The sequence below is a fragment of the Caretta caretta genome, chromosome 2, assembly GCF_965140235.1.
Source record: "Caretta caretta isolate rCarCar2 chromosome 2, rCarCar1.hap1, whole genome shotgun sequence".
Taxonomy (NCBI): Eukaryota; Metazoa; Chordata; order Testudines; family Cheloniidae; genus Caretta; species Caretta caretta.
This window is the reverse complement of record NC_134207.1, coordinates 215,608,152-215,633,043: the sequence shown is the minus strand read 5'-3', so window position 1 is coordinate 215,633,043 and position 24,892 is coordinate 215,608,152. Positions and strand designations below refer to the sequence as shown.

General features: G+C 41.3%; 1 protein-coding gene across 9 annotated transcripts in view; it reads right to left on the bottom strand.

Annotated features, from left to right (window-relative positions):
* DGKB (diacylglycerol kinase beta) overlaps nucleotides 1-24,892 on the bottom strand; it is a 521,988-nt gene that overhangs the window by 453,346 nt on the left and 43,750 nt on the right. For 5 of the 9 annotated variants that reach the window (XM_048838272.2, XM_048838275.2, XM_048838277.2 and 2 more), the window contains one exon: nucleotides 4,051-4,318. In XM_048838272.2, the coding sequence (XP_048694229.2) occupies nucleotides 4,051-4,120 (70 nt within the window). In that variant the 5' untranslated portion in view covers nucleotides 4,121-4,318. Of the gene's footprint in view, nucleotides 1-212; nucleotides 341-4,050; nucleotides 4,319-5,551; nucleotides 5,680-24,892 lie in introns of those variants that run through there. The other 4 variants (XM_048838274.2, XM_075125825.1, XM_075125827.1 and 1 more) reach the window with 3 other exon arrangements.

Sequence of the window (24,892 nt, the reverse complement as noted above, 5' to 3'; positions counted from 1 at the left end):
CTCCCAAACCAGTCCTGCACATAGTGATGGGATCACAATGGAGAGTTACATCACCCCAGCTTCACTGACATTTCTCACTACCCTAACCATCCAGGCTGCTATTGTTATTAATAATATAGCATCACACATGCACCTGGCACTTTAAAAGCACTCAAGGAGGCAAGGTCTCTCCTTTTGGACTAGGGGCCTGATCCTGCACACAGAATACCCACCAACTTCAATAAGAGCTTTTCATGTGCAGATCTTGCCGTTTCAAGAATACAGTCCTGATCCAAACTCCTCTTTTATTCAATGGAAACACTGCCCTTGATTTTAACAGGAACTGGATCACTCAGTTGGACTAAGAAATAAAGAAACAAACAGTAAAAGGTTCAGGAGCAAAGAGAACAAAGACAGGGGCAAAGAGGTGATCACTTGTGAAGGTTTAATAGGAAGAGGTATACCTTGGTCTTCTACTCCGTGAGTTATAACTTGTACGCATTTCTCTACGCTTTGCTCTTCAGGATTTGGCATCTACTCTATTTTCATAATCATAACGTGTTCAGAGAATAGTTTTTTTTTAATTTTTCTTTTATCTTCAGTGTTCTAAAACCAATAAAGGACAAGCCCCCCACAACCTTCCACTACCCCTTCTTCATAAGAGTAGCAGCTATGAGAATTTAACTTGATCAGACTGGAGGAGACAAAAGAATAATTATAATCTGGAACAATTATTATTTTTTAAAAGTCATTAGCTACTGAAGAGCCAAATCTGAATTAAAATGTACTTTCACTTCCACAAATTCACTTTCCTTCTCTTTAAATGAAAGTTTGTGTTGCTCCACAAATAGACTTTTGAAGCAGAAAATTAATTAAAAATGGAGACTGTAATGATCATGGGGTTCATTAAATAACAAACTAGTGAATGAGAAAGAATAAAACTTTAATAAAACAAACTGGAGAGCGTCTCTGGTGACCTCAGCCATGGGGTGTCCCCAGCGCCCACCTTCAGGGCACATCTCCAAATTCCTATGTTCAGAATACTGTCCTTATGAGGGAGCATCTCTAAATTATAATCTTCTACAAACATCTCTCTACAGACACCAGGAGAAGGAAAGATCTTAAACTGGAAATAAAGTGTTGTCTCCACATTGGGAATTTCTGTAGCTACTCTTAGTCTATTTGTTTTTGTAGTGCGGAAAGGAGGCGTTCAAAACTGTGAAAGTCACTGGCCCTGCATGACATCATCCACTACAAAAATTTTAATAGATAGTACAGAAAGCATTATTTTAATCTGATACCACATTCCTTCCACTGTATTGCAATGACGGCAATCCCCAATGTGCTACTTATATAGGTCCTATCCACAGTTGGATTCTAAGGACATGACAGCTATAATCATATTTAAACATAGTAGTTGAGAGATGTACACTTATTTCCAACTTCTGGGTACCTTTAAGTGACATTTCTTGTGATTGTGAGCAAATGAGGAGGAATCTGGGTGAATACTCTCCTTTACCCTCAATCCACACTAATAGAAACTGGGAAAGTCCTTAAGGCTCAGTCCTTGAGAAAGCAGGGCCTTTGTTTTAGGGACTACATTCACTGAGCTATCAGTCCTCACCTCTAACAAAGCTAGGATCAAGCTATAAACTAGACCTAGGTGAAATTTTTCATTCAAAGCTTTTTCTCAGTGAGCAAGACAGTTCAGGTCAACTGAAACATTCTGAAAATTCATGTCAATTTCACCAAATTGTTTACATTTAAGAAAAAATCTAAATGTTTTGTTTCAACCATTTTGAAATGAAATGTTTTGATTTTTTCTATTTGTCAAAATTTCTTTCAATTATATTTAAAAAATATTAAAGAATTGATATTGAAATGAAATGCTGAAGTGCTTAAAAAGGTTTCTTTCAATCTCCTGGTGCATGTAATACACTACCAAATATCTAAAAGGGTTTAGTGTACCATACCAGTTACACCAACACACTGAAGTTAAAATAATCTAAAGCATGATTTTATATTATTGTTCTCAGCCAAAAAAAAAACAAAACACACCCTCCCAAAAAAAAAAAAAAAAAAAAAAAACCCTGTTCACCCTGTTTTGCTGTAGAAGCATTAGCCTGATCTCAGTGAGGATTGGTAAAAGTGTCTGACTGTCCTATCAATCACTAACGGCTTGATCCAAAATCCATTGACCTCAATGGGCTTTGAATCAGGCCCCAAAGGAGTACTATATGCATTAGCACTAACTGAAATAAAAACTGTAAATGTTATCTTTCTCGATTACAAACTACTATACCTGTTAAGAGTTTTCAGAAAAGTTAAAATTATATATAACATAATTTAGTTAAGATTTTAGAAAATTAAGCTTATACATCAAATTAAATGCAAGAAACAGCAAATGCTAATCCCATGTCATAGTCTGTGGCTGGCAAGTGAATCACTGATATATTTTATAATTTTCATAAATAACATCTCAAAAATATGATGTTATTCATAAAAATGTTTAACATGCTGTTTGAAAAAAAAAACAATTGGAGCTTGTTTAACCCTTTCTCAGTTCCCATGGAGATATTACAGTATCCAATATGTGTTTTCATTTCATATTACAAATATTATTGTGGATCCAAAAGCATGTAGCTCTGGCACTATTAATTTGATTCTTGTGCTGACTGACTCCCTAGAACTCTCACTGTGGCAGTCAGCATTGTTCTAACTATATATATATAGCGGTAATAAAACCCTTTAATATACATATTGTATCATTCCTTATTACTGTTACAATATTACATCTGCCAGCTCATCTAGACTGTCAAAATATTTGTGTATGTTTCTATTCTTATTCCTTCAGTAACTGTTAAATCCATAAGCCCAAACATTCACCTTGTTTAAAGCTCAGTTCTTTTACAATTTTTATCCTTCTGAGAGTGGTATTTGGTACAAGACTCATATTTAGGGTGCACTGGAAACATATCCTGTAATCTATTTCTGCCATAAAATATCTCCTCCTCTTTTCTCAACATTAGTTTTACTATTTTCAGTAGTTGGATTCTGAGTGAAATGGTTCAAACCCAGCCAAAGTTGTGAGATACTGTGAAAATATTGTACCGGATATTTAAGTAGTGTTTCTTATGAAGCTACACATTTTAAATTAAGAACTCTTGAGCACACTTTGAAAAATGTTCTTACCAGTGTCCTCATCCAGTGAGAACACTTTCACCTGGTTAGAGTTTCAAACCAAGGGTTGTATCTGGCAGACCCAATACTCTCTTGAATAAATTATCTTTACTGTGTGAGAACTTTTATTACTGACACAAAGCACCTGGAAGACATAACATCCTTTTGTTCCATACAACCTCAGATTGGGTAAAATAATTTACTTTATAAAATCCTAGTCCTCCCACTAAGGCATGCAAACAGATTCCACTGAAAACAACAGGAGTCACACACATTCCTATTTTCAACACTTTCAAATCCCTACTGTATCTTCATGTGTCTCAACACTGGAAACCATCCTCCTGGTAAAGAACTGGATATGCTCCTTTTAAAATGAATCAATATTTCCCTGCATCTACCAGAGGCTAATGCAATAGTACAAGCCAAAATGCTTGTTTCACTGATGGCTGAGCATGCTCTCTCTACACCACTTCCAAATCCTACATGCCTGTGAAGTGAAACAGTAAGCTTAACACCACATGGCAGGCAAATTGGCTTCCAGATAGTCCACAGTCCTTTTGGCAGAGGTGTTTCATACCCCATCCATGAATAATCAGTATAGGTAGATCTTCCCAAACTGAAAACCCTCTATGTTCATAAAAAACTTTTTAAGCCATCTATGCTAAAAAGATAATTTACTTAGAAACCAAATCTTTGGGGACAAAGTCTAATTCAAGCTCTTACATGGTAATGAATAAAAAATAAATACAATTCAGTCACCGTAGAATACAAATTTAACATGCCATCATACAGCCTCAGGACAATCTTTTGTGTTACATTTCAATTTGAAGTAGACTTAATGTTGAATTAACAGTGAAATTATGTAGAAAATTTCAAACAATAAGTACTTACATTCTGCATACTTCTGAAGCTGAGAAAATTCTGAAGGACTGAGGTTAACCCACTTCTCTCGGTTCATCATATTGGCGATAAGGCTCCTTATTAAATATCAGAAAAATGTGCCATTTGACCCAGGTGTTAGTCGCTTGCAAATTCCACGTAGTTTGGTAGTTTCAATTCACAGTGCTTAGAGAGTTTATGAGACATAGAATCAGTCTATATACAATGTTTGATGGTATAAACTGTTTTGAATATGTGGCTTCAATGACGAATTACAGCACTGTTAAAAGAAGAGGGGAAAATAATTAAAATATACATACCAAGTACAAAATTGGTACAACTTTTGCTAATAATGATGAGATTAATAGTTGTTCAAATATATTAATATTCTAAAATTACTACTATTCTATTTGTATTTCCAAATCTCATTTTTCACTAGCTATGTAAATGCTAATTAATTTTAAAATTATGATTATAATTAGGGTTTTAATCTTTATATGCCATCTCTAAAAAAACAATTGTTAGTATAAACATAGTTACACTACGATGGTTCAATTCAGGCAACAGGATAAAACTACTGCCCAGTCTCAATCCAACTTTATGCAGTTTTCATCCCAATCAGACAGGATGGCATGCTTACTAATGGGGGGTACACTGGATGGGTAACAGTAGTATTAATTGAGAGAGTCGGGCTAAGGTAATGATGAAGATGGAATTTAGACAGGAGAAGACCACTCTTTCCCTTTCATCATGTCAAAGAAGAAGAGGAAAATGAAAGGAAGGACAACATCAGGAGAGGTTGGTGCACTAGAAAAGAAAGACAAACAAATGTATCTAACAACAGACAGCATCTCTTTTCAGTCTCAGATTTGATTACTGTATCTGGGTAAACCAATTCAGAAATCAAGAAGAGAAATGAGCAAGAGGGTAGGTCTAATTCACCTAATGTAAGATAATTTTTTAAAAGTAAGGGTCATTCCTAAATTAAGTTATTTTTATACATTGGTGCAACACCATATCACCTTGAAAAATTTTGAATCCTGAATTACACTGCAGAATGTCTGATCATATTTAGGGCTTGTCTACACTACAAAGTTAAGTCCACAAAAGGCAGCTTACATCAACCTAACTATGGAGGTGTACACACTACAATGTTCCTCCCACCACTTTAACTTGCCTGATACGCTGACCTAACAAAACCATCTCAAGGAGAGGTGCAGAGCTTAAGGTAACATGGTTAGAGCGACACAGTGTCAGTGTAGACACTGCATTGCTTATGTTGCCCTAAGTGGCCTCCAGGAGGTATCCCACAATGCCCACTGAGACTGCTCCGATCACCGTTTTGAACTCTACTGCCCTGCAGCCAGGTACACATGTAGACGGCTCTCTCTTTTAAAGCCCCAGGAAGTTTTGAAATTGCTCTTCCTGTTTGCTCAGTGTGAAGAGCTCACATGGCATGCTCAGCTGGGCAGTAGCTGGCTCCATGCAACAAACAGGCTCCTGCCTGGAGTACCCGGGTGGTAGTGGTGGATCTGCTGAGTTTGTGGGGAGAAGATGCTTTGCAGGCACAGCTCCACTCCAGCTGCGGGAACTTGCTCAGGGCATGGAAGAGAAGGACGACGATAGGAACACGCAGCAGTGCTATGTAAAAAACAAAAACAAAAAAACAAACCCAAAGAGCTGCAACAGTGATAGCAGAAGGCAAGGGAAGCAAATAGTCACTCCGGTGTTGAGCTGCAGACAAGCTGCTTCTACAAGGAGGGGACTGGGGTCAGGTGTTGGTATATGGGTTGGTATATGGATGGGGGCTCTGGGGGAAGATAGAAGTTGGGGTCAGGGTGGTGGTATGGGAGGGAAATGGGGAAGAGCAGTCAGGGTGGGGGCCAGCGTGCTTAGCCTCAGGTAGTGCGAAAAGGGGGCATGGTTTTAAGGAAGAATGAAAAAAAAAAAGAAAACAGATTTAAAACTTCCCCTGGAACAAGTAAAAATGGATACCACTGGCATTCACTTTTTCATATAGATGTAAACTGCACAGTGTTTAATTATTGATGGAGGGTGGGAAATTGGTACAATTTTTGTACACCTGCTGGACATTATTCATTAAAGAAGAGAGATTTACTTATCCTGAGGAAAGTTTTTGTGTTAAAACAAAATCCAGTTTAGAAGATATTTTTAATTTAGTAAACATGATACCTTAAAATAAATTGCAGCATTACATGACTCTGTACAGTGTTATTAAAAGTGAGTCAGTGTCATGTGGAGAGATACTGTATTTCCATTGTATTGCACATATTCAGAATTGGAATGAACGTTTGTTATCTGGACAACATGACTCGGATCTCTACCTCCACAATGATCACAGTGGTCTCTCACCTCTTTCAAAGGAAGGAAGGAAGGAGTCTGAAAAGCAACCAGATGTCAGAAAAAAACTGAACCAGTGCCTCCAGTTTCAAGAATCTCTGTCTTCCCACTACACCTGTAGTTACATTTGCTCTGATATACTCTTTGGAATCTATTGCCTCAGTTCTCTATTGGAGTGGTAGTACTGAAATATATTTACAACAGAATTCATCAGAGCTAGTAGCTGCAGAGAAATCATAAGGATTTATTCCCCTTTGCTTTCTCTTTGCATAAGTGCACATGTCCTGATATAGGATCGTAGGGAGGGAGGGGGAGAGAAGTGTACTGCATGTGAGTTACAACACTCAACAACAAATCATTAGATAAAAATGTAAATAATCTCTATCTGAAACAAATTTGTGTGTTTGAGGTTTGTTTTAATTCTGACTGAAACATTCTTCAAATCATACAAAGCTTAATTAGAAAAGAAAAAGCATTCCAGAATCCAGAACCTCCCGACACTCTTCCGCTCCCCCATTCCATGCATCTTCCAGGGCTGAACCAGTACCCAAGGCACTCCACCCCGCAGGAGATTAAACACAATGGACAGCCACACCTAGCTGTGGGCGCCTTGTTGGTGTATGTGCTTGTGAACTCCCTGTTCCCTCCCCTTTAAAGATACCTTCCCCTGCATGTATGAAGTTTACCTCAGAATTACATAGGTATGTTTGCATGGGTGTGAAATTAAAAAAAAATTTACTTATGAAAACTGAATTTATCTTTATTATTCTCCATCACATGGTGGCTGCTGATTACATTCACTGGACAATAGCAATAGGTGCATGTGCATTGTTATAGTCAGGCACACACAGCCATCATTACAAGGTTCATAGCATGGTGCAAACAAACAATGTCAGGCTCAGGTCAGAAACACACATTACTGTGGCTCATTATTAAAATGCTCCTTCAAGGCCCCCTCAGCCGAATAGCCCCCCATTGATCTCCTCTTATATCCCTGTGGTCATAATGCACAGCACAATACTGAAGAGCAGTGCAGGATCCATGCTTTGTGACAGAGATGGCTGGCTTGCAGGTAACCAGGGCAGTTGAAAAGCAGCTGGATGCCCATGGAATGATGGGATTGAGAAACCTGCATCATGAGATCCTGAACCTGCCCCCATGAGGCATTGCAAACGCTTCCCAAAACAGCCTGCGGCCAGTTGAAAAGTGGAATACCTTCTCACCATGCACTACTCTCTGTATCCATGCAACAGCTATTACTGTGGATGCGCTCTGCCAAAACAAGGAGCGTAGTTCAGACATGCAACCCCGGTTTAATTACGGCGTCAGCGTAACTTAAGTTGACTTAACTTTGTAGTGTAGTCAAGGCCTTAGTGTCACCTAAATGGCAAACTGTGTAGCACTATGATATCATAGAATAACAACCAGGTAACAATGTCTGTCCCTTTGTTACACAAGTGATCAAAATGTATTGACTGACGCATAAGTGATTTACTTTATGGGTATCTAAGAATAAGTATGTTAATAGCCCTAAACATGCTAATTTTCTATCTGGGGAAAGTTAGAAAAATAAGAACAAATGCCAAGAAGCTACTGTCTAAATAGCATAAAAAGGTGTTTTGTTTTCAATTGAATTGTTTTTCCACCTGTGCTCAAGAAACAATGGTGCAAATAATCACTTTGTATGGAAAAATATTCAGGAGAATAAACATGCTCTAGAAACGGCAGAAGTTTATCTATGGGCAGTTTCTTTTGTCTCTCAGGTTGGAAAGCAACCATGGGTAGAGGGTATCTGTGCAGATTCTGGACTCTTCCAGAGATGGCTGGGAAATCTATACAAAATGCAGGATCCTCTCCCCAAATGTATCATGGTTCTCTTCATAGCCATGCTGCCACTGGCTGACTCCTTAGCCACCCCAACCAGTTCACCATACAGAGGAGTTAATGCTCCAGCAACATTTACTCAAACATGGACTTCCCATCAGAAACCAGCCATGTCCAGGGGAACTTTGCTGCTGAGTGCATTTACTCCTTGGTCATGTTCCTTGCTGTCATAAATATAAAGGGAAGGGTAAACACCTTTAAAATCCCTCCTGGCCAGAGGAAAAATCCTCTCACCTGTAAAGGGTTAAGAAGCTAGGATAACCTCACTGGCACCTGACCAAAATGACCAGTGAGGAGACAAGATACTTTCAAAAGCTGGGGAGAGGGAAAAACAAAGAATTTGTCTGTGTGATGCTTTTGCCGGGGTCAGAACAGGAATAGAGTCTTAGAATTTAGTAAGTAATCTAGCTAGATTGCGTTAGATTATGGATTTCTTTAAATGGCTGAGAAATTAAGCTGTGCTGAATAGAATGGATATTCCTGTCTGTGTGTCTTTTTGTAACTTAAGGTTTTGCTTAAGGGATTCTCTATGTTTTGAATCTAATTACCCTGTAAGGTATTTACCATCCTGATTTTACAGAGGTGATTCTTTTTATTGTTACTTCTTTTTTACTGTTTCTCCTATTAAAATTCTTCTTGTAAGACCTGAATGCTTTTTTTCATTGTTCTTCAGATCCAAGGGTTTGGGTCTGTGGTCACCTATGCAAATTGGTGAGGATTTTTACCAAACCTTCCCCAGGAAGTGGCGTGCAAGGGTTGGGAGGATTTTGGGGGGAAAGACGTTTCCAAACAACACTTTCCTAATAAAATAAACCCAGATAAACGTTTGGTGGTGGCAGTGGAAGTCCAAGGACAAAGGGTAAAATAATTTGTACCTTGGGGAAATTTTAACCTAAGCTGGTAAAAGTAAGCTTAGGAGGTTTTCATGCAGGTCTCCACATCTGTACCCTAGAGTTCAGAGTGGGGAAGGAACCTTGACACCTGCCCATCAAAATAGACCCATTAATCATTTGGAATTTCAGCAGAGGGTGGCGGGAGAGGGAAGTGGGGGACACATGCCACAGTGACACACATGGGTGGGCAGGATCGAACCTGGGACCTCTGGAGCTTAGTGCATGGGTCTACTGCATGAGCTAAAAGGCAACTGGCTGTCAGCTAAGGCTATAGAGCAGACTCAATCTCATTCTCTCTCACAGTGGTCTCACTGCCACTAGATGGTACAGAACACCACACCCAGGAGGTATATGGGTTACATTCACACCCATGACAATATGCAATGGAAGATCAAGACAAGCGCAAAACCAACAGTATCCAGAACTGAGGCAGACTGGAGTAGAATATGCCCACAGGGTGCAGCTATTGATGCCAAATACTTAATATCCTAGTCCTGAGTTCCTCGATTGAACATTTTCAGAAACAAAGTATTAGCAATATTGATTATATTGACATGCCTGCTTTTTGAAGCATTAGCCAGTTTAAATCCTGCACAACACACTATACACAGCATAGTCTGAAGAGCCAAAGAAAACTAATTACAGTGAACAAAGGCTAGCAGTGCTAAGAAAAAAAGAACTAGTAGCTACTACAGTAGTGAAAGTTGAAGGAATTGTTCATGCAAGCAAACAATATGAATTTCAATATGTTCAAATATAAAGCTGTATCTAAGAATAAAGAATGTAGGCAATGCTTATACAGAATTGAGATGCTATCCTGAGAAGCAGTGACCAAAAAAAAAAACCTTGGTGGTGGGGGGGTAAAATCAGGGTGGATAATAGCTGAATATGAGCACCCAGAGCAACACTGGGGCAAAAAGGTGAATGTGATCCTGAGATGTATAAACAGGGCAATCTTGGCCAGGAGTGGAGAGAGAAAATTTAGGCTTGGACAGATCTAAATTAAATCGATAGCTGTCGGTAAATGTCGATTTCCACTAACACACTGAAATCGACAAAAACAATATCCATCAGCAGCAGCTGGTGGAAATGTAGCCTCCTCTCACACATGGCTTCTGCCGGGATTGCATTCCCCCAACCTTGTAGCAGAGCAAGGAGCCCTCTGCAGCCTTGCAGGGCTGTGACAGCAGAGCTGCAGAGGGCTCTCTGCATGACCATGGGGCTGGTGACACTGGATCCATGCAGATGTAAGGAAGGCTGCGATCCTGATAGGGCAGAGCAGAGACTGCTGGACCAGGGCAGAGCGGAGGACGAGCCCCCATCCATAGGGAGCTGAATGGCTAGGACAGGGGCGGGCAAACTTTTTGGCCTGAGGGCCACATCGGGTTTCCAAAATTGTATGGAGGGCTGTTTACGGGAGGCTGTGCCTCCCCAAACAGCCAGGCGTGGCCCGGCCCTCGACCCCTATCCAACCACCCCTGCTTCTCGCCCCTGATGGCCCCCCTGGGACTCCTACTCCATCCAACCCCGCCCCACTCATTCCCTGTCCCCTGACAGCCCCCTCGGGACTCCTGCCCCATCCACCACCCCCTGCTCCCTGTCCTCTGAGTGCCCTCAGACCCCCCCGCCCCTGACTGCCCCCCCAACCCATCCAACCCCTCCTCTCCTTCCTGACTGCCCTCCTGGGACCCCTGATCCCATTCAACCACCCTGTTTCCTGCCCTCTGACTGCCCAAACCCCTATCCACACCCCCGGCCCCTGAACACCCCCCTCGAACTCTCCTGCCCTCTCTCCAACCCCCCGCCCCCTTCCCGCGCTGCCTGAAGCACTGGTGTCTGGCAGCACTACAGCCGTACAGCTCAGAGCACCGGGTCAGGCCAGGGCCCTGCAGCTGCGCTGCCCCAGGAGCTCACAGCCCCCACACCCAAAGCATTGAGCCAGCGACGCAGTGAGCTGAGGCTGCATGGGAAGGGGAATATCAGGGGAGGGGCCGGAGGGTCCCGTGGGCTGGATGTGGCCTATGGGCTGTAGTTTGCCCACTTCTGGGCTAGGACCAGAGCCTTCCCCATACTTTGCACTGCAGGGATCGGGTGTCACTAGCCCTGCAGCCATGTGGGGAGCCCTCTGCAGCTCCACTGTCACAACCCTCACTCATTCACCAGCCAGGAGTGGGAGGGTAGGACATCCCTGGGCAGGAACTGTTCAGCAGGAGGGTGGCCTCCCTTGTGGCTGGGGGACCATCCTCTTAGCATCATAGAAGATTAGGGTTGGAAGAGACCTTAGGAGATCATCTAGTCTAGTCTTCTTTGCAGCCCTGGCCAGGAGTCTCTGATCTACTGGACCAGGACCGCAGCCTCCCACAAGCAAAACTTTAAACAAAAAAAATATTTTTTTAAATCTATATTAATCACCAATTTTTATATGTAACACCTCTGTATTTTGCACTGGTGAAACCACTACGGGAGTACATTGTATAGTTTTGGTGTCCACAATTCAAGAATGATGTGGAAAAATTGGGGAGGAAGAGGATTCAGCGAAGAGCCAAGAGAATCATTAAAAGGATGGGAAAACATGCCTTATAGTGAAAGACTCAAGGAGATCAATCTATTTAGCTTAACAACGAGAAGGTGAAGAGTTGGCTTCATCAGTTTCTAACTACTTACATGGAAAATAGAAAAAAAACCTCTTCAATCTAGCAGACACAAGTCAAAACAAGGTCCAGTCACTGGAAGTAGAAGCTAGACAGATTCAGATTAGAAATAAGGCATACATTGCTAATAGTAAGGGGTAATTAACTAGTGGAACAACTTAGAAAGGGTTGTGGTGAATTCTCTATCACTGGAAATTTTTTAAATCAAGATTGTCGGTTTCTCTGAAAGATATACTCTAGTACAAACAGGAACTAATTTGGGAAAGTCCTATGGCCTATGTTATGTTCACAATGGTCCGTCCTGGCTTTATAAATCGATGAATCTAAGAAATATAGATTATTGATATGGACATGGAAACAAAGAGATACAAAGCTCATCGTATGGTTAAACGTGGAGGCGGCAACTTTATTTAAACCAAGTTAGGTTAGCCACCCCAAACTACATGGCACAGTTGTTCCAGTGTGGTTCTCAGTGGGTACCAATGTCTGTGGTACTGCCAACCTGAGAGCACATATGAGGGCCAGGTCCCCATGTCGCCATCCAATCAACCAAGGGATCCTGACTGGAAACCAGAGTTCCAGCCCATTCCCCTCCTCAATGCTGGAAGTAGGAAAGATAAGTGGAGCCAAACATGGTGTGAGACATAGAAGCAATGCCCTTCTCAGGACCAATGCCCAAGCAGACTACTGGGTTACAGGACCTCAGACTGGACCCTTTCTAACACATCAACTGCACTGGAACCCTCCAAAGTTGTAACAATTGTAACTTACACCCCCCCAAAACCCAGCCCTCCTGGATGCCAGATGGAAGTTTTGGCAGCAGCAGTTTGGCAATTTTGGCATATGGGAAAATCTCTTCCAGACCCCAGAATTGACAGTCAGTCTAGCTCTCAGCATCACAGGAGATCAGATCCAGCAACTAGACTAAGGATGGCAAGGGTGGGGCTGAAATAGGGAGCCCACAATGGCTACTTCATCAAAGCAGTAGCACCCTCTCTTTCCAGACACTCCAGACACTAGTCAAACACTTCCAGCACTTAATGGTAGCAGCAGTGAGAGATTCCAAAGTCTAGGCTCAGATGCAGCATGTGACACTCCCACACATACCCCCACACCATGCAGCACGAGGAAGGGGAAAAAGGGAGAGGAGAAAGAAGCAGTCCCTCTCCCCCACCCCATGCATGCTAAAAACAAGCAGAAAATGGAGGGGGAAGCAGAGGAAGTACATGGAGCACCGCCCCAGCTGATCCTGATTGAGATATTCATTCTCTCTCCACTGCTTCTGGCTCACCAAAGCTACACTCGGGTTAGTGAGGTGAGCATTTACGCATGGATCAAGAAAGAATCATTGCCATCTGATGAAAATAAAAGTTATCTTTGTTCATGTAAATCTCTGCTTGGACTGCGTCCTTGTCCTGTTCAATTAAAAACCAGAATCAATACAAGCTTTACAAATAAGACACATTAAAGATAGATTACTGTGTCGTTCATATTCTCAAATTAAAATAAAATGTGGGATAGAAGTGAAAGAGATGGCACTAAAATGATGATTGAACAATAGTAAAGATTGGTTGGAGCAAACACAGTAGAATGGAAAAATAGCAAAATAATTGTGGATGATGGCAGTTAATGGTAATTTATGTCAGCTCTCACAGAAGCCAGTGCTAAATAGTAATGAGTCAACTTCAATAGCAAAGAAAAGGGGAAGAACTACATTAGGCGGAACTGACATTTTATAAGATAGCTACAATCCTAACTTGGGAACTTCAGTCATTGTTTTATTTATATGTCAAAAAATAACTGAGATCATCAGGGAATTTTTCATTAAATGACAGACTGGTTCTGATTGATTAGGTTTTACTGAAGACAGTTTTATTTTTAAATAGCTGATTCATGTAATTTATTATGCTGTTATCACATTACTGCTGGTTTTCTGAATTATATTAAATTCTTCATCTGTACAAATTAACATTCGTGTATGTTGTATCATCGTAGCTTAGTTCAACTATTTAATAAAGATACTTAATTTGAAAAATCTGGCGTTAGCATTAGTGCCCATGACAAGACAGTGACTAATCAGGGATCTTAACTAATTGCTCTGTCCCTGTGCAACTAGAATGACTTTATAGTTGAACAATCTATGAAGGGGGATCATCATGTGCCCAGTCCATGTATGGGGGTACCTTTCACATACATACATCTCCCACCTCATATGTGCAAGAGGTCTCTGCCATCTCTGAGACAGCATGCCATTCTCCCAAAAACCCCTGAAAGGCTCTCCACTGATTGGAGACTAACAAGGGAGAAGGGGACAGGAACTGAGCAAGCAGGGGGAGCAGTGGGTAGACCAGGTGTGGGGCCTGGGGAAATGCACTTGGTGCCTATCCTGGGGCCAGCAGAGTTTTCACGGAAAAGCTTTTAGACTTTGGGGCTATATCTTTTCGACAAAGCCCTCTCTGATCTGTTTTAAGGAGAGGGCCCCTGAGGCAGCTAGGACCAATGAAACCAATTTGCATGGGTTGAGTGATCCTGGGGAGGCAAATCAGAGGTGCAAGGTCCCTATAAGTATGGCTCTGCCCTCCTGCGGATTCCTAACTTGGGGTCAGGTCTTACAGACTATCACATGGTGCAGCAGAATAACATGGAGGAATTTCTATAAGGAGAACCTCATGGAGATTTCCTCTCTCAGTCCTCTCGCATGGGTTTCACTCAGAAGGAGCAATCCAGCCCTATATAAGGAAAGGTAGCATTCCTGCAGCTCTGTTACTCTGTTTTCATTGTTAAGTTTTTTACAGTGAAGCCTTCCATTAAATATAGATGATGTTGCTATAAAAATCTTGTGTACCATAGATTATACAGATAGTGGAAACCTGCCAAATATCCACTGATGCACACTTCTCCTCAGTTGTATAAGTCAGATCAGATATAAACATTTCCGTTCAACAAGAAATTTATTTCATACAAATGGGTTGGGCTTCAGTAATATAAATCAACATTTAATTTACATTAGCTTTCTTGATGAAGTTTCAACCAAAATACATGCTTTGCACTTTGTTTTAATGTTGTTCCCCGAGGACCTTATAGAAGTCATGCAATGAGAGAAATCTATCCTAGTTTACCAAGTGGAAAGCCATCACAGTGACAGCACAACAACAAATGGGAAAAGAAAACAACCAAAGCATTAATCAAACATGACCCTGCTTGTTGGCAAGCAAAATACTGATTGCCTGCATTTTACAGATATAAACAGTGCATTTACTTCTCCATGCAAAGGCGAATTACTTCGAAGAAAGCAATATGGTATACTCTTAAAATATACAGGACGTCAAATACTAAACTCTACCGATCCTCTAAGAGTTTGACCTATTCCAGAATACATGGATCTCTGCCATCATTTTGTTCACATAAAATCTTTGTTTAGGTAACTTCCCAGTCCTCCTTGACGAAGAGCTTAGAGACAAAGCAGATCCTACAAATAAGACAAATTGAAGACCTAATATTACTAAGGCATCCATTTTATTACAATACAAATACAAAAAACTTCCTCTGGTATCTCCTGGTCACAACGTATCTTAAATTATCAGTCTCCAAATAATAAAATGTCCCAGAAATTGGCCCTTGAATTTACTCTGTTGTCTCTATGACTTTCCGCTATATGGAAAGTCTTCCCATCTTCTGATGATGCAAATTCTCTTACACAACTTTATTCACAAACTTTCCAGTCACTTACTCTTCAAAGGAGAGGGTGGGCTTGATGGTAATAGAAGAAAAACATAAGATAACATAAGAACAGCCATACTGGGTCAGACCAAAGGTCCATCTAGCCCAGAATCCTGTCTTCTGACAGTGGCCAATGCCGGGTGCCCCAAAGGGAACGGAACAGGTAATCATCAAGTGATCCATCCCCTGTCTCCCATTCCCAGCTTCTGGCAAACAGAGGCTAGGGACACCATCGCTACCCATCCTGGCTAATAGTCATTGATGGATCTATCCTCCATGAATTTATCTAGGTCTTTTTTGAAGCCTGTTATAGTCTTGGGCTGAGTGAATGGTTTGGTCAAGAATATAAGATTTTACAACATAAGGTTTTACAACACAAAACCTGTGTTGTAAGTAGGCATCCTCCAAGTTATAGGAAAAGGAAAGAAGTGGGATGATCTAGGTCCTCTGCAAACTCATTTCTCCCCATTCCTGCAAACCAGTGAGCCCCAACACTACCCCCCCCCAACTAAAAAGGAAAATGACTCCCATTCCTTTAGCCAATCATAGAAACCTATTCCAACTTTATGCTTTTGAAAGAAAAGAAAAAAGAGAGAGAGAACACACCACAGAGGGACAACAATTTCTCTCTATGAAACCAGTTACTCCCCCACAGCATGACTGATTGGTGGCTTTCTTGAGTAACAGGAACAAATAATATATCAGCAGAATGTTTCACCCCTTAATTGCTATGGAGGCTGAAACAATTATGCATTTCAAGAATTGAACTTCTCTAAACAGGGCTGACTCAAAGTTACTTGAGGCCCTCTGTGATACCATTGTATTGACCCCCCCTAACTTCACTGTCCAAGATTCAGTGTGAAACATTTTCATTCACATCCTTAACATGCCTGCTGGGGGGCAGCCTTCCCATAGAGGCTGGGCTGTCAGGGATGGTTCCAAACTGATGTGTGTGTTTGTGAAGAAAGTCATAGAAACAGCAATCACGTGTTTCTTGCTTCACAGGAGGAGACATGGTGGGGAGGGGGGGAGCGCAAGAGAGATGATGAACTTGTGAAATGTCTCAGGCAAGGCAACAATAAGGGGAAAGAAATCAAAATCCCCCCAGTGGCTCAACATTTTCACCACAGTATACTTGGTCAGCACAAAACAGCTTGTATTCCATGTCACACAGCAGTAGAGCACCATCAACAAACATCACGCTGGTCTTTTAACCTGCTCGTAGGCAGGGCACCTATGACCCGTGAGTCCCTTTGCCTGCAGGTTTGCCAGCACTGTCTGAACCAGCCAAACCTCTGTAGAGCGAGGCCCGGACTACACAAGGGTATTTGCAAAGTCTAATAGTTTACAAGAACTTCTATTTGCGGGGGAGGGAGGGAGGGAGCTGAAGTGCTCCAATGGACTCTTCAAAATAGTCTTCCATACCAGTTTAAGAATATCTATTGGCCAGCAGATGCTGGCACAGATACATTCAAGAAATTATCTTCTATACTATTTCAGACAAGTCAGTTGAGAACACAGAGAATTTCCTTATACAGACAGTGTCTAAGCATTTTTCTTTAAGGAATAAAGATTACCATTTGCAGGTTTGTCACACAATAAAAAATTGCATATATAATGAACAGTAGGGGAGTGATTTAGTCCTGAATTACTATAACTTCCAACTCTGTAGCATATTAAAAATGTGCAAGGTTACCAATTACATTATTTCTGCTCTATTAATTAAGCAATATTGATCAAAGAAGGTGGTATTTCCTGGGAATGAATGACCAGCTCAGAGGGGTTGATGCCTCACTATTAATCACCTGTGCCCTGCACTGAGGTTGTTAGTGCCATACAAGCTATACAGGGGGGCGGGGGAAATGTTAACAATCCTTGAAAAGTCCTAGGAGTTCTTTCTGGATTTGTGTATGTGAAATCACTGATGAATGCATCACACCTTACAATTCATTTGGCAGTTTCTAGAAAATTCATGGCTACAGTGTTGATGAGACTTCACCTGCCAATTACGTTTACATTATGCGCTATGAATGAAATACTAATCAAAGGCATTTACCACTCCTCTTTTTGAGGCCTGATTTTATTTGCCTTTTTTTTTTGTAGTCACAGTTTTCATAACCCCTAAGTGAACACACAAATGTTAGAAGCTGCAACTTTCTCTTTTGTTATTTATAGAAGAAAACACATTAAAGAGCATTCACTCATTTTAGTAATACATACCCAATGTACTGAGGTATGGAGTGAGATACACAGCTGGTATGAATTGGAATTCCTCTACTGAAGTCAATGGAGCTTTGCTGATTTTTACCCACTGAGAATCTGAGCCATAAAATTTATCTGAATGCCTTTGACACAATTAACAAATGTGCATATTGCCTGACAAATGTACACCCTGGAGTGTGTTACTGAGCTTGTTAAAATGTCCATTTAAATTTTTAATATTACAAAAAAAAAACACCCACCCAGTGTATTCCTCGGAGAAGCAATTACTCAAATGCTCTTTCTTAAATTATTTATTTGCAATATATCCAGTAACACTGGGGACACGTGACATAGAAAACATGTGTGACACGTTAAGAAGAACATTTGAATTGGGGAGAAAATATTGCACTGTTATAGTCCCCATGGTTAAGAGGAATACTAACCAGAGAGACCCTGATCCTCCACTCTAATATATCAAGTTTTATGCCTGTGAGGAGAATCAGACCTGGTATGATGAATAAAATCATTTAACACTTAATTAAATTTTAAATGTAGAGGTGCATATTTACAATATATCTTTCCCATTATGGTTATAGTGAAATAATTTGGGGTGCATCACGGTACAAGTTTTGTCTCTCTAAGCTTCCAAATATTTTAAAAGCTACATAAGCCAGATCCTAAGTAACCTAAAAAAGGTTTTCCACTTCCATTTATTCTTGCTATGTCCAGGGAGTTAAGGTAAGCTTTTTGCTAGGTCAGGAAGACGACATCTGAATGCCTAAGGATTGCTGCAAAATATAAAACATTTTAAAAAGAAAAAATAAAATCAAAGGAGGAAACTTCAGAGGAACAAAATAAGCACATAAATGTACTAACATTGTTATAGATTCACAAAGCTTCTCTTGTCCTTTGGCTGGTCTTCCTTTTAGACAACACAACTGACTCAAATAAATATAATTCCAGCATGAAAGATGCCAGTCTAAATCCCCCTCAGCCCCCCATTTTACAGGCAAACAATACTTATTCAAAAGCTTTTCCAAATAAGCCTCAAGGGACTTGTTTCCCAGAGTTCAAACTCCTGGATCAGAGTTTAAAAAAAATCATTTATGTAAATATGAAAAGTGAAAGCATGACGTTTGACGAGCAAGTCATTTTTTTTTTCCCATTTGTAGGCAAGTGCCAGTCCCATCAGAATAGGTACTGTTCACTATAGGACAAAATTCTATGCAGTTGTAGCTGTTTTGGGCCAAGGATATTAGCGAGACAAGGTGGGTGAGGTAAGATCTTTTATGGGACCAACTTCTGTTGGAGAAAAAAGTTGGTCCAATAAAAGATATTACCTCACCCACCTTGTCTCTAAAATTCTCTCACTCTCACACACACACGTTCTCTCCTGATTTAACTTTTTATATGTAATCAGTGGGTCTACAGAGAGAAAACACAATGGGATTCAATCTCACCAAAAAGTGGATAATAAATTATTTAGACCAAAATCTGTTAATATACTGCAAACGACCTATTTCAGAAACATGGGATATGCTGGCTGGTTCAAATGACTCTTAAAATGAAAGACTGCTGAAGCACAAAACTTATGACCCAGCCTCAGTTAATGAATGGCTGGCTGCAAGTGATTTCTGATTTGCCTGTTACCAATGACATAATTTGATAGGTGTATTATAAAACTGTTGTCATACAGAGTGCTTTGCACTGCAGAACATTAAATAAAAATTTCTGTTGTATGGACCAATCAAACATTTTTCTATGTTATGAGTTTGTCACTCTTTCCCTAACCCCAAAAATAAAGTTTCAAAAGTACAGAAATACTGGGAAATAAATATCTTGGGGTCAAATACTGCCTTCAGATATATATGTGTATAGCTCTTCTTTAGGTCAAAAGGAACCACCCATGTATATCCAGGGAAAGAATTAACCACATATGACAGACGTTAGTTACACTCAGTGGTGAAAGTGAGGCGGTATGGGCCGGTACGGCGTACCAGTAAGAAGCTGGTACCGGCCCGTATGTAGCCATGGCAGCGCTTTAATGTTGCTGCCCCTTTTGCACCCCTCCTTCATCGGCGGCCCTGCCAGTAGAGTTCCTACCTGCAGGGCCACCAACGGGGGGAAGGGAAGGGGCAGCAACATTAAAATGCTGCCACAGCAAAGGACCCTGCTTAAAGCACTGTGGGGGGCAAAGGGAGCAGATGCCCCAGGGCCAGCGATTTAAAAGGGCCCGGGGCTCCGGGCGCCGCTGTTGCTACCAGGCCCTTTAAATCACAACTAGAGCCCCGGGTGGCGCGGGCCAGGCAGTGTGGAAGGGCTGGCTGTGGGGGACACTCACCCTCAGCCCCACCCCTTCCGCCCGAGGCCCTGCCCCTTCCGGGACCCAGAGCTGGCCCCCGTACTGGTAAGTCTTCGGAGTTACTTTCACCCCTGGTTAGCACTGCTTAACATACTACTAGAAGGTAATGAAATACAACAGCAATGTAGGTGGTAGAAGAAGCTATACAGAATTCAATCTAAATGCTAAATTCTCTCTCCACTCCTCCCATCCCCTTCACAGGGTGTAAGTGTGTGCAATGCAATATTTTGCTGCAGTAGGTTTTTGCTGGTGGTGTTTTTTTAGTTTGTTTTCTTGGTTTAATTTATTTTATATGTACACACTGTTGGGTGTTGATACTGGAGAAAGTTAAGTTGAACAAGTGTTCCTTGCACTTGGTGTTCCACAGTGTCAGACCGACCCTCAAAAAAACCCCACCTCTGTCTCCTGCATAGTTGGGGTTGGTCCTTCTTTGAGCAAGGGGTTGGACTAGATGACCTCCTCAGGTCTCTTCCAACCCTGATGTTCTGTCGTGCCTGAGGTGCAGTGTTGTTAACTACACTCTTCATCCCAGAGCTCTCAGTGATCTTTTAGACATCATGGGCCCAGGCCACTAACTGCCTTGAGGATAAGGCCTGAGACTCTAACCCAGATTTGCTAGTCAATGGGAAAATGTAGTCAGAGGTAGTCCTTGTTGCAGAGGAGAGGTGTTGCAATGTTCTGTACTAGTTGGATTTTCCTAAAGGGTGATGGCTCCAACTAGGAGGAGTCCGGTGGCACCTTAAAGACGAACAGACTTATTTGGGCATAAGCTTTCGTTTATGTCCAAATAAATCTGTTAGTCTTTAAGATGCCACAGGACTCCTTGTTGTTTTTGTGGATACAGACTAACACAACTACCCCCTGATACTTGGCTCCAAGTATAGTGTATCGCTATAGTCCAGAGTCAAGATGTGTATCACGGAGGTCAGATCATTGTCTGTTGGGATAGAATGGAATCTCAGACAGCTGGAGATGGTTGAATGTGTTACTCAGGGATGTTGCTATGAGAGAGCTTATTGACAGTATGGACTGGATTAAGTAATTGTGGGTGTGTATCTTCAACCCAAGGAGATGGCACTGTGACAGTAGCACCTCAAAGTGCTGTTCACTACCCAGCAGCATAACTAAGTCTTGCTCGGGTTCAGCTTCAACCAGTTGTTCTTCATCTGAGTTGATCTCATCCAAGCAGTGGGTTATCTTGGTGGGAGTAATATGGACATAGGTGGTGAAGACTAAGCAGAGCAGTGTCTCATCTGCATATTGCTGGCACTGGAGCCCATGTCATCTTACCAGTTCATCTCTCTAGTTTGGATCTTTTAAATTCTATTTTTTTTCCCCTGTATGTTTTCCCAGTTGTGTGTTTATCTCAAATATATCTTATGATTTTGTTATTTTCTAATTTTCCCAGACAGACACAATGGAACTGCAGTTTAAGAGTGTTGCAGGGCTGCTTTACCCAGTCTGGCTTCAGACTTTGTAAAACTGTCCATTTAAATTTTTAATATAAAAAAACACCCAGAGCATACTCCTCAGAGAGCTTCTGCCTCAGTTTCCCTTCAGTTCCAGCAGCTTATCACCTGCTCATGTCTCTACCACATGTAGACTGCTGGCTTGTCTCCCTAGCCCATGAAGGACTCACAGCTACGTTCAGAGTCTTTTTTCAGGTTCAGTTTTATTCTCCAATCACAAAAATAAGGCAATATCAAACACCAAAACACTTCCTCAGCCCACACTGGGATACAGCTCCCAAGGGCTTTTCCCCTTTGCCTTTCAGTCCCTCCTACTGCAACAGCCCATCTCCCTCCTTCATCTCCTCCTGCCACTCCATCAACTGAGCGCTCTCAACTCATTATAGGGATCACTTGTCCATCCCTTTCCCAGCTGAGTCTGATAAATTGAACAGAACTGGCTGGCCCCAGGTCCCTTGACCCTTAAAGGGACAGGCTGCCCTGTTACAAGGAGTTAGTGCTTGCTATTAGCAGGTAACACATATAAAATGCACCTCCCAGGCTGTTTTATGAGCCATCAATTGTACTAGTCTACTTCAGTATTTCTGTCACTATGCAGAACCTCTGTGGACCAGTGGAGAGATCTCTGTAATAAGAAAACCTTTCAAAATCCAGTGCACTGGGGAACCTCCATTTCACAACAGAAAAGGTTTAGTCCAACTCTACTATACTTTCATCAGCATAAATGCAACCATAAAGGATTAAACCAATAGCTGTTGCCAAAATGGCCAAATCAAGTCAATCCTAGCTATTAAGATGGTGTATAAGATCTACCCCATCCTAACTCATTTTTTCCCTGGCTTCTTGTCTGTCAACTAACCAAGAATTGACATGATCTCTCTCTATCTCACACATACGTATAGCTAGATCTTCCACAATACTTTCACACAGGTGAAATTCAGTCAGGTTCAGGTTAGAATATGGAAATGAAGGGGGCGGGGGGGAAAGTAACTCAAGATTTAGGCCTGCCTTTCATTGAAACCCAAGTGCAAAGCATAAGGCACCTTGAGTCCCAAACTCAAAACAAAACTTTTTGTGGCTCCTGAATAAACACAAAGATTGAGAAACCAAGTTTTGTGGTTTGTTCTGGTTTCACTGTGAAACTTTGTGCAGGATGTCACATGGTGCAATACATATGCTAGCTCCTCCTGATCCTTAATTGGCTGAGTCTACCATACATTATCAGGACAGCAATAACAGTTGAGTGTAGGCTAACACAGTGGAAGGCAGTGTTTAGAACACTTCTGTAATTCCACAGTATCCATAAGCACCAAAAAAGTCCTAATTTTAACTATTTGCAGAGTCATTGTCTTTGTACAGAAAGGAGGCAGGCATGGACTGGAGATACAGAGGCAGAGGATCTGACTGGACTTTCCTCTGACAAAACTTGCAACATGTGAGTTAATGTTTTAACACTACTTCAGGATCCTTGAACGAAAGATGCTAGCGGTACAAAGTATTTACTCATATCATTACTGGGCAGGCCTGAACACAGGCTGTACAAAGCATAGGCCTAAAATTTCAGTCTGTTAGGTTATTTTTTCTAATCTTTTCATAACTGAGGTAAAATTTAAGTGCTCAACAAGAATTTAAGTGTGTCAGCAGCTGCATGGGAAGTCCCGCACTCAAAAGCCATAACACATTCCTCATAGAGAATTTATTTTGTGACTCAGTGAGATAACTACATTGACAAAAAGACAAATCAAGCTATGTTGTAACTTGTGTGCTTTCAAAGTTGACATACAGCATGATGCACCTACAAGGAGGTCAAAACCAGACTTTGGGACAGATGTGACATCATAGAAATGTAGGACTAGAAGGGATCTTGATAGGCCATCTAGTCTAGTCCCCTGAATGGAGACAGGACTAAGTATTATATAGAACATCCCTGACAGATGTTTGTCTAACATCCAGTAACAAAGATTTCATAACATGCCTAGGTAATTTGTTCCAGTGCTTGGATCTCCAGCATCCATCCCTCTAACAGGCACTTCTGGTATCTCCTCATAAAACATGCCAGAGCTGCTGAAGAAAAGGTCAATTTGAATTTGAAATGCTTGCCAGGAATAGACAGAAGGAAAGCAGGATCAGACTCAGCTAATGAACTGCTCAAGAGAGAAGCTGATGCTGACTCTGGTGACATTATGATGTCGCCTGACGAGTGAAGCTGATGAGTAGACAAGTATAGAGGATACTAATAGTTAAGGTGGTAATAATGTATGGCTAAAAATATGATTGCTCTCAGGAGGAAACAAGTGAACTGGCTACTCTTTATTGCACTATAATGTTTTATAATCTCCATCTAGTCTGAAAGGAGGACAAGGGCAAGAGAAAGACGAAACTAGGAACAGGTAAATCAGGTAAGATGCAAGGAGAGAAAAGAAAGATAATTGCTATCAGTATTGCATGCTGAAGTGGGAGGCACAGCATACCCAAACACCAAAGCCAATAAAGACATAATAGATGTAGACTTTTCTTAGGACCAGATTCAGCCATCCTTACTCCTGCTATGTTGTACCTTGCTCCACAAATATTTCCATTGATTTCGGTTAGTGAGTGATTACTTCGAGTGAGTAAGGGTAGCAGAATCTGGCCCTTAATGATGATCCAGTATCCAATCAAAATAGTTGATTGGTTGGTTGTGTCTGCAACAGATCAGCCAAGATGTAGATTAAGACTGCAGGGGCTTCATGATTTTAGTCAAAATTTACGGAGCACTTATGCTGCTGCATGTTGGAACCCAGCAGAGAGATGAGGTCCTTGGAGAGGAGAACCTTGCTAATAGATAGGAAGGCTGGGACTAACTATGGAGGAGTGGGGGTCTGATGGCAGCTGAAAACTATTAAGGAAGGAATCACGACCTGCACTGTATGAGTTATTGCCGGTAGTTCCCAGATGAGTTAAGTTAATAAAGTCGAGGCCTAATTAAACCACATCTCTTGCATCTTGTCTTTCTTCCCGCACATCTGGGACAATAGCATAAATAACACCAAATGGATGGCAGTGTGACACTACTACATTGATTCTTTTGTTAAGTGAAGAATTATATAATTCACCCTTCTAGACCCAACTCCCACGCAGAGTATCAGGGATAAAAGCAATACCCAATTATTACTATGTATATGTTACCTACATTATTTATGTGTGTATTTCTATAGCAACAGCACTAGCATAGCTGCAACCACAAACTCATTTCTGTTTCGCTAGGACTATCACCTCTCTCTCTCTCTCGGGGGAAGGAAAAAAAGAAAAAAGAAAAACTTTCTGCTTCCA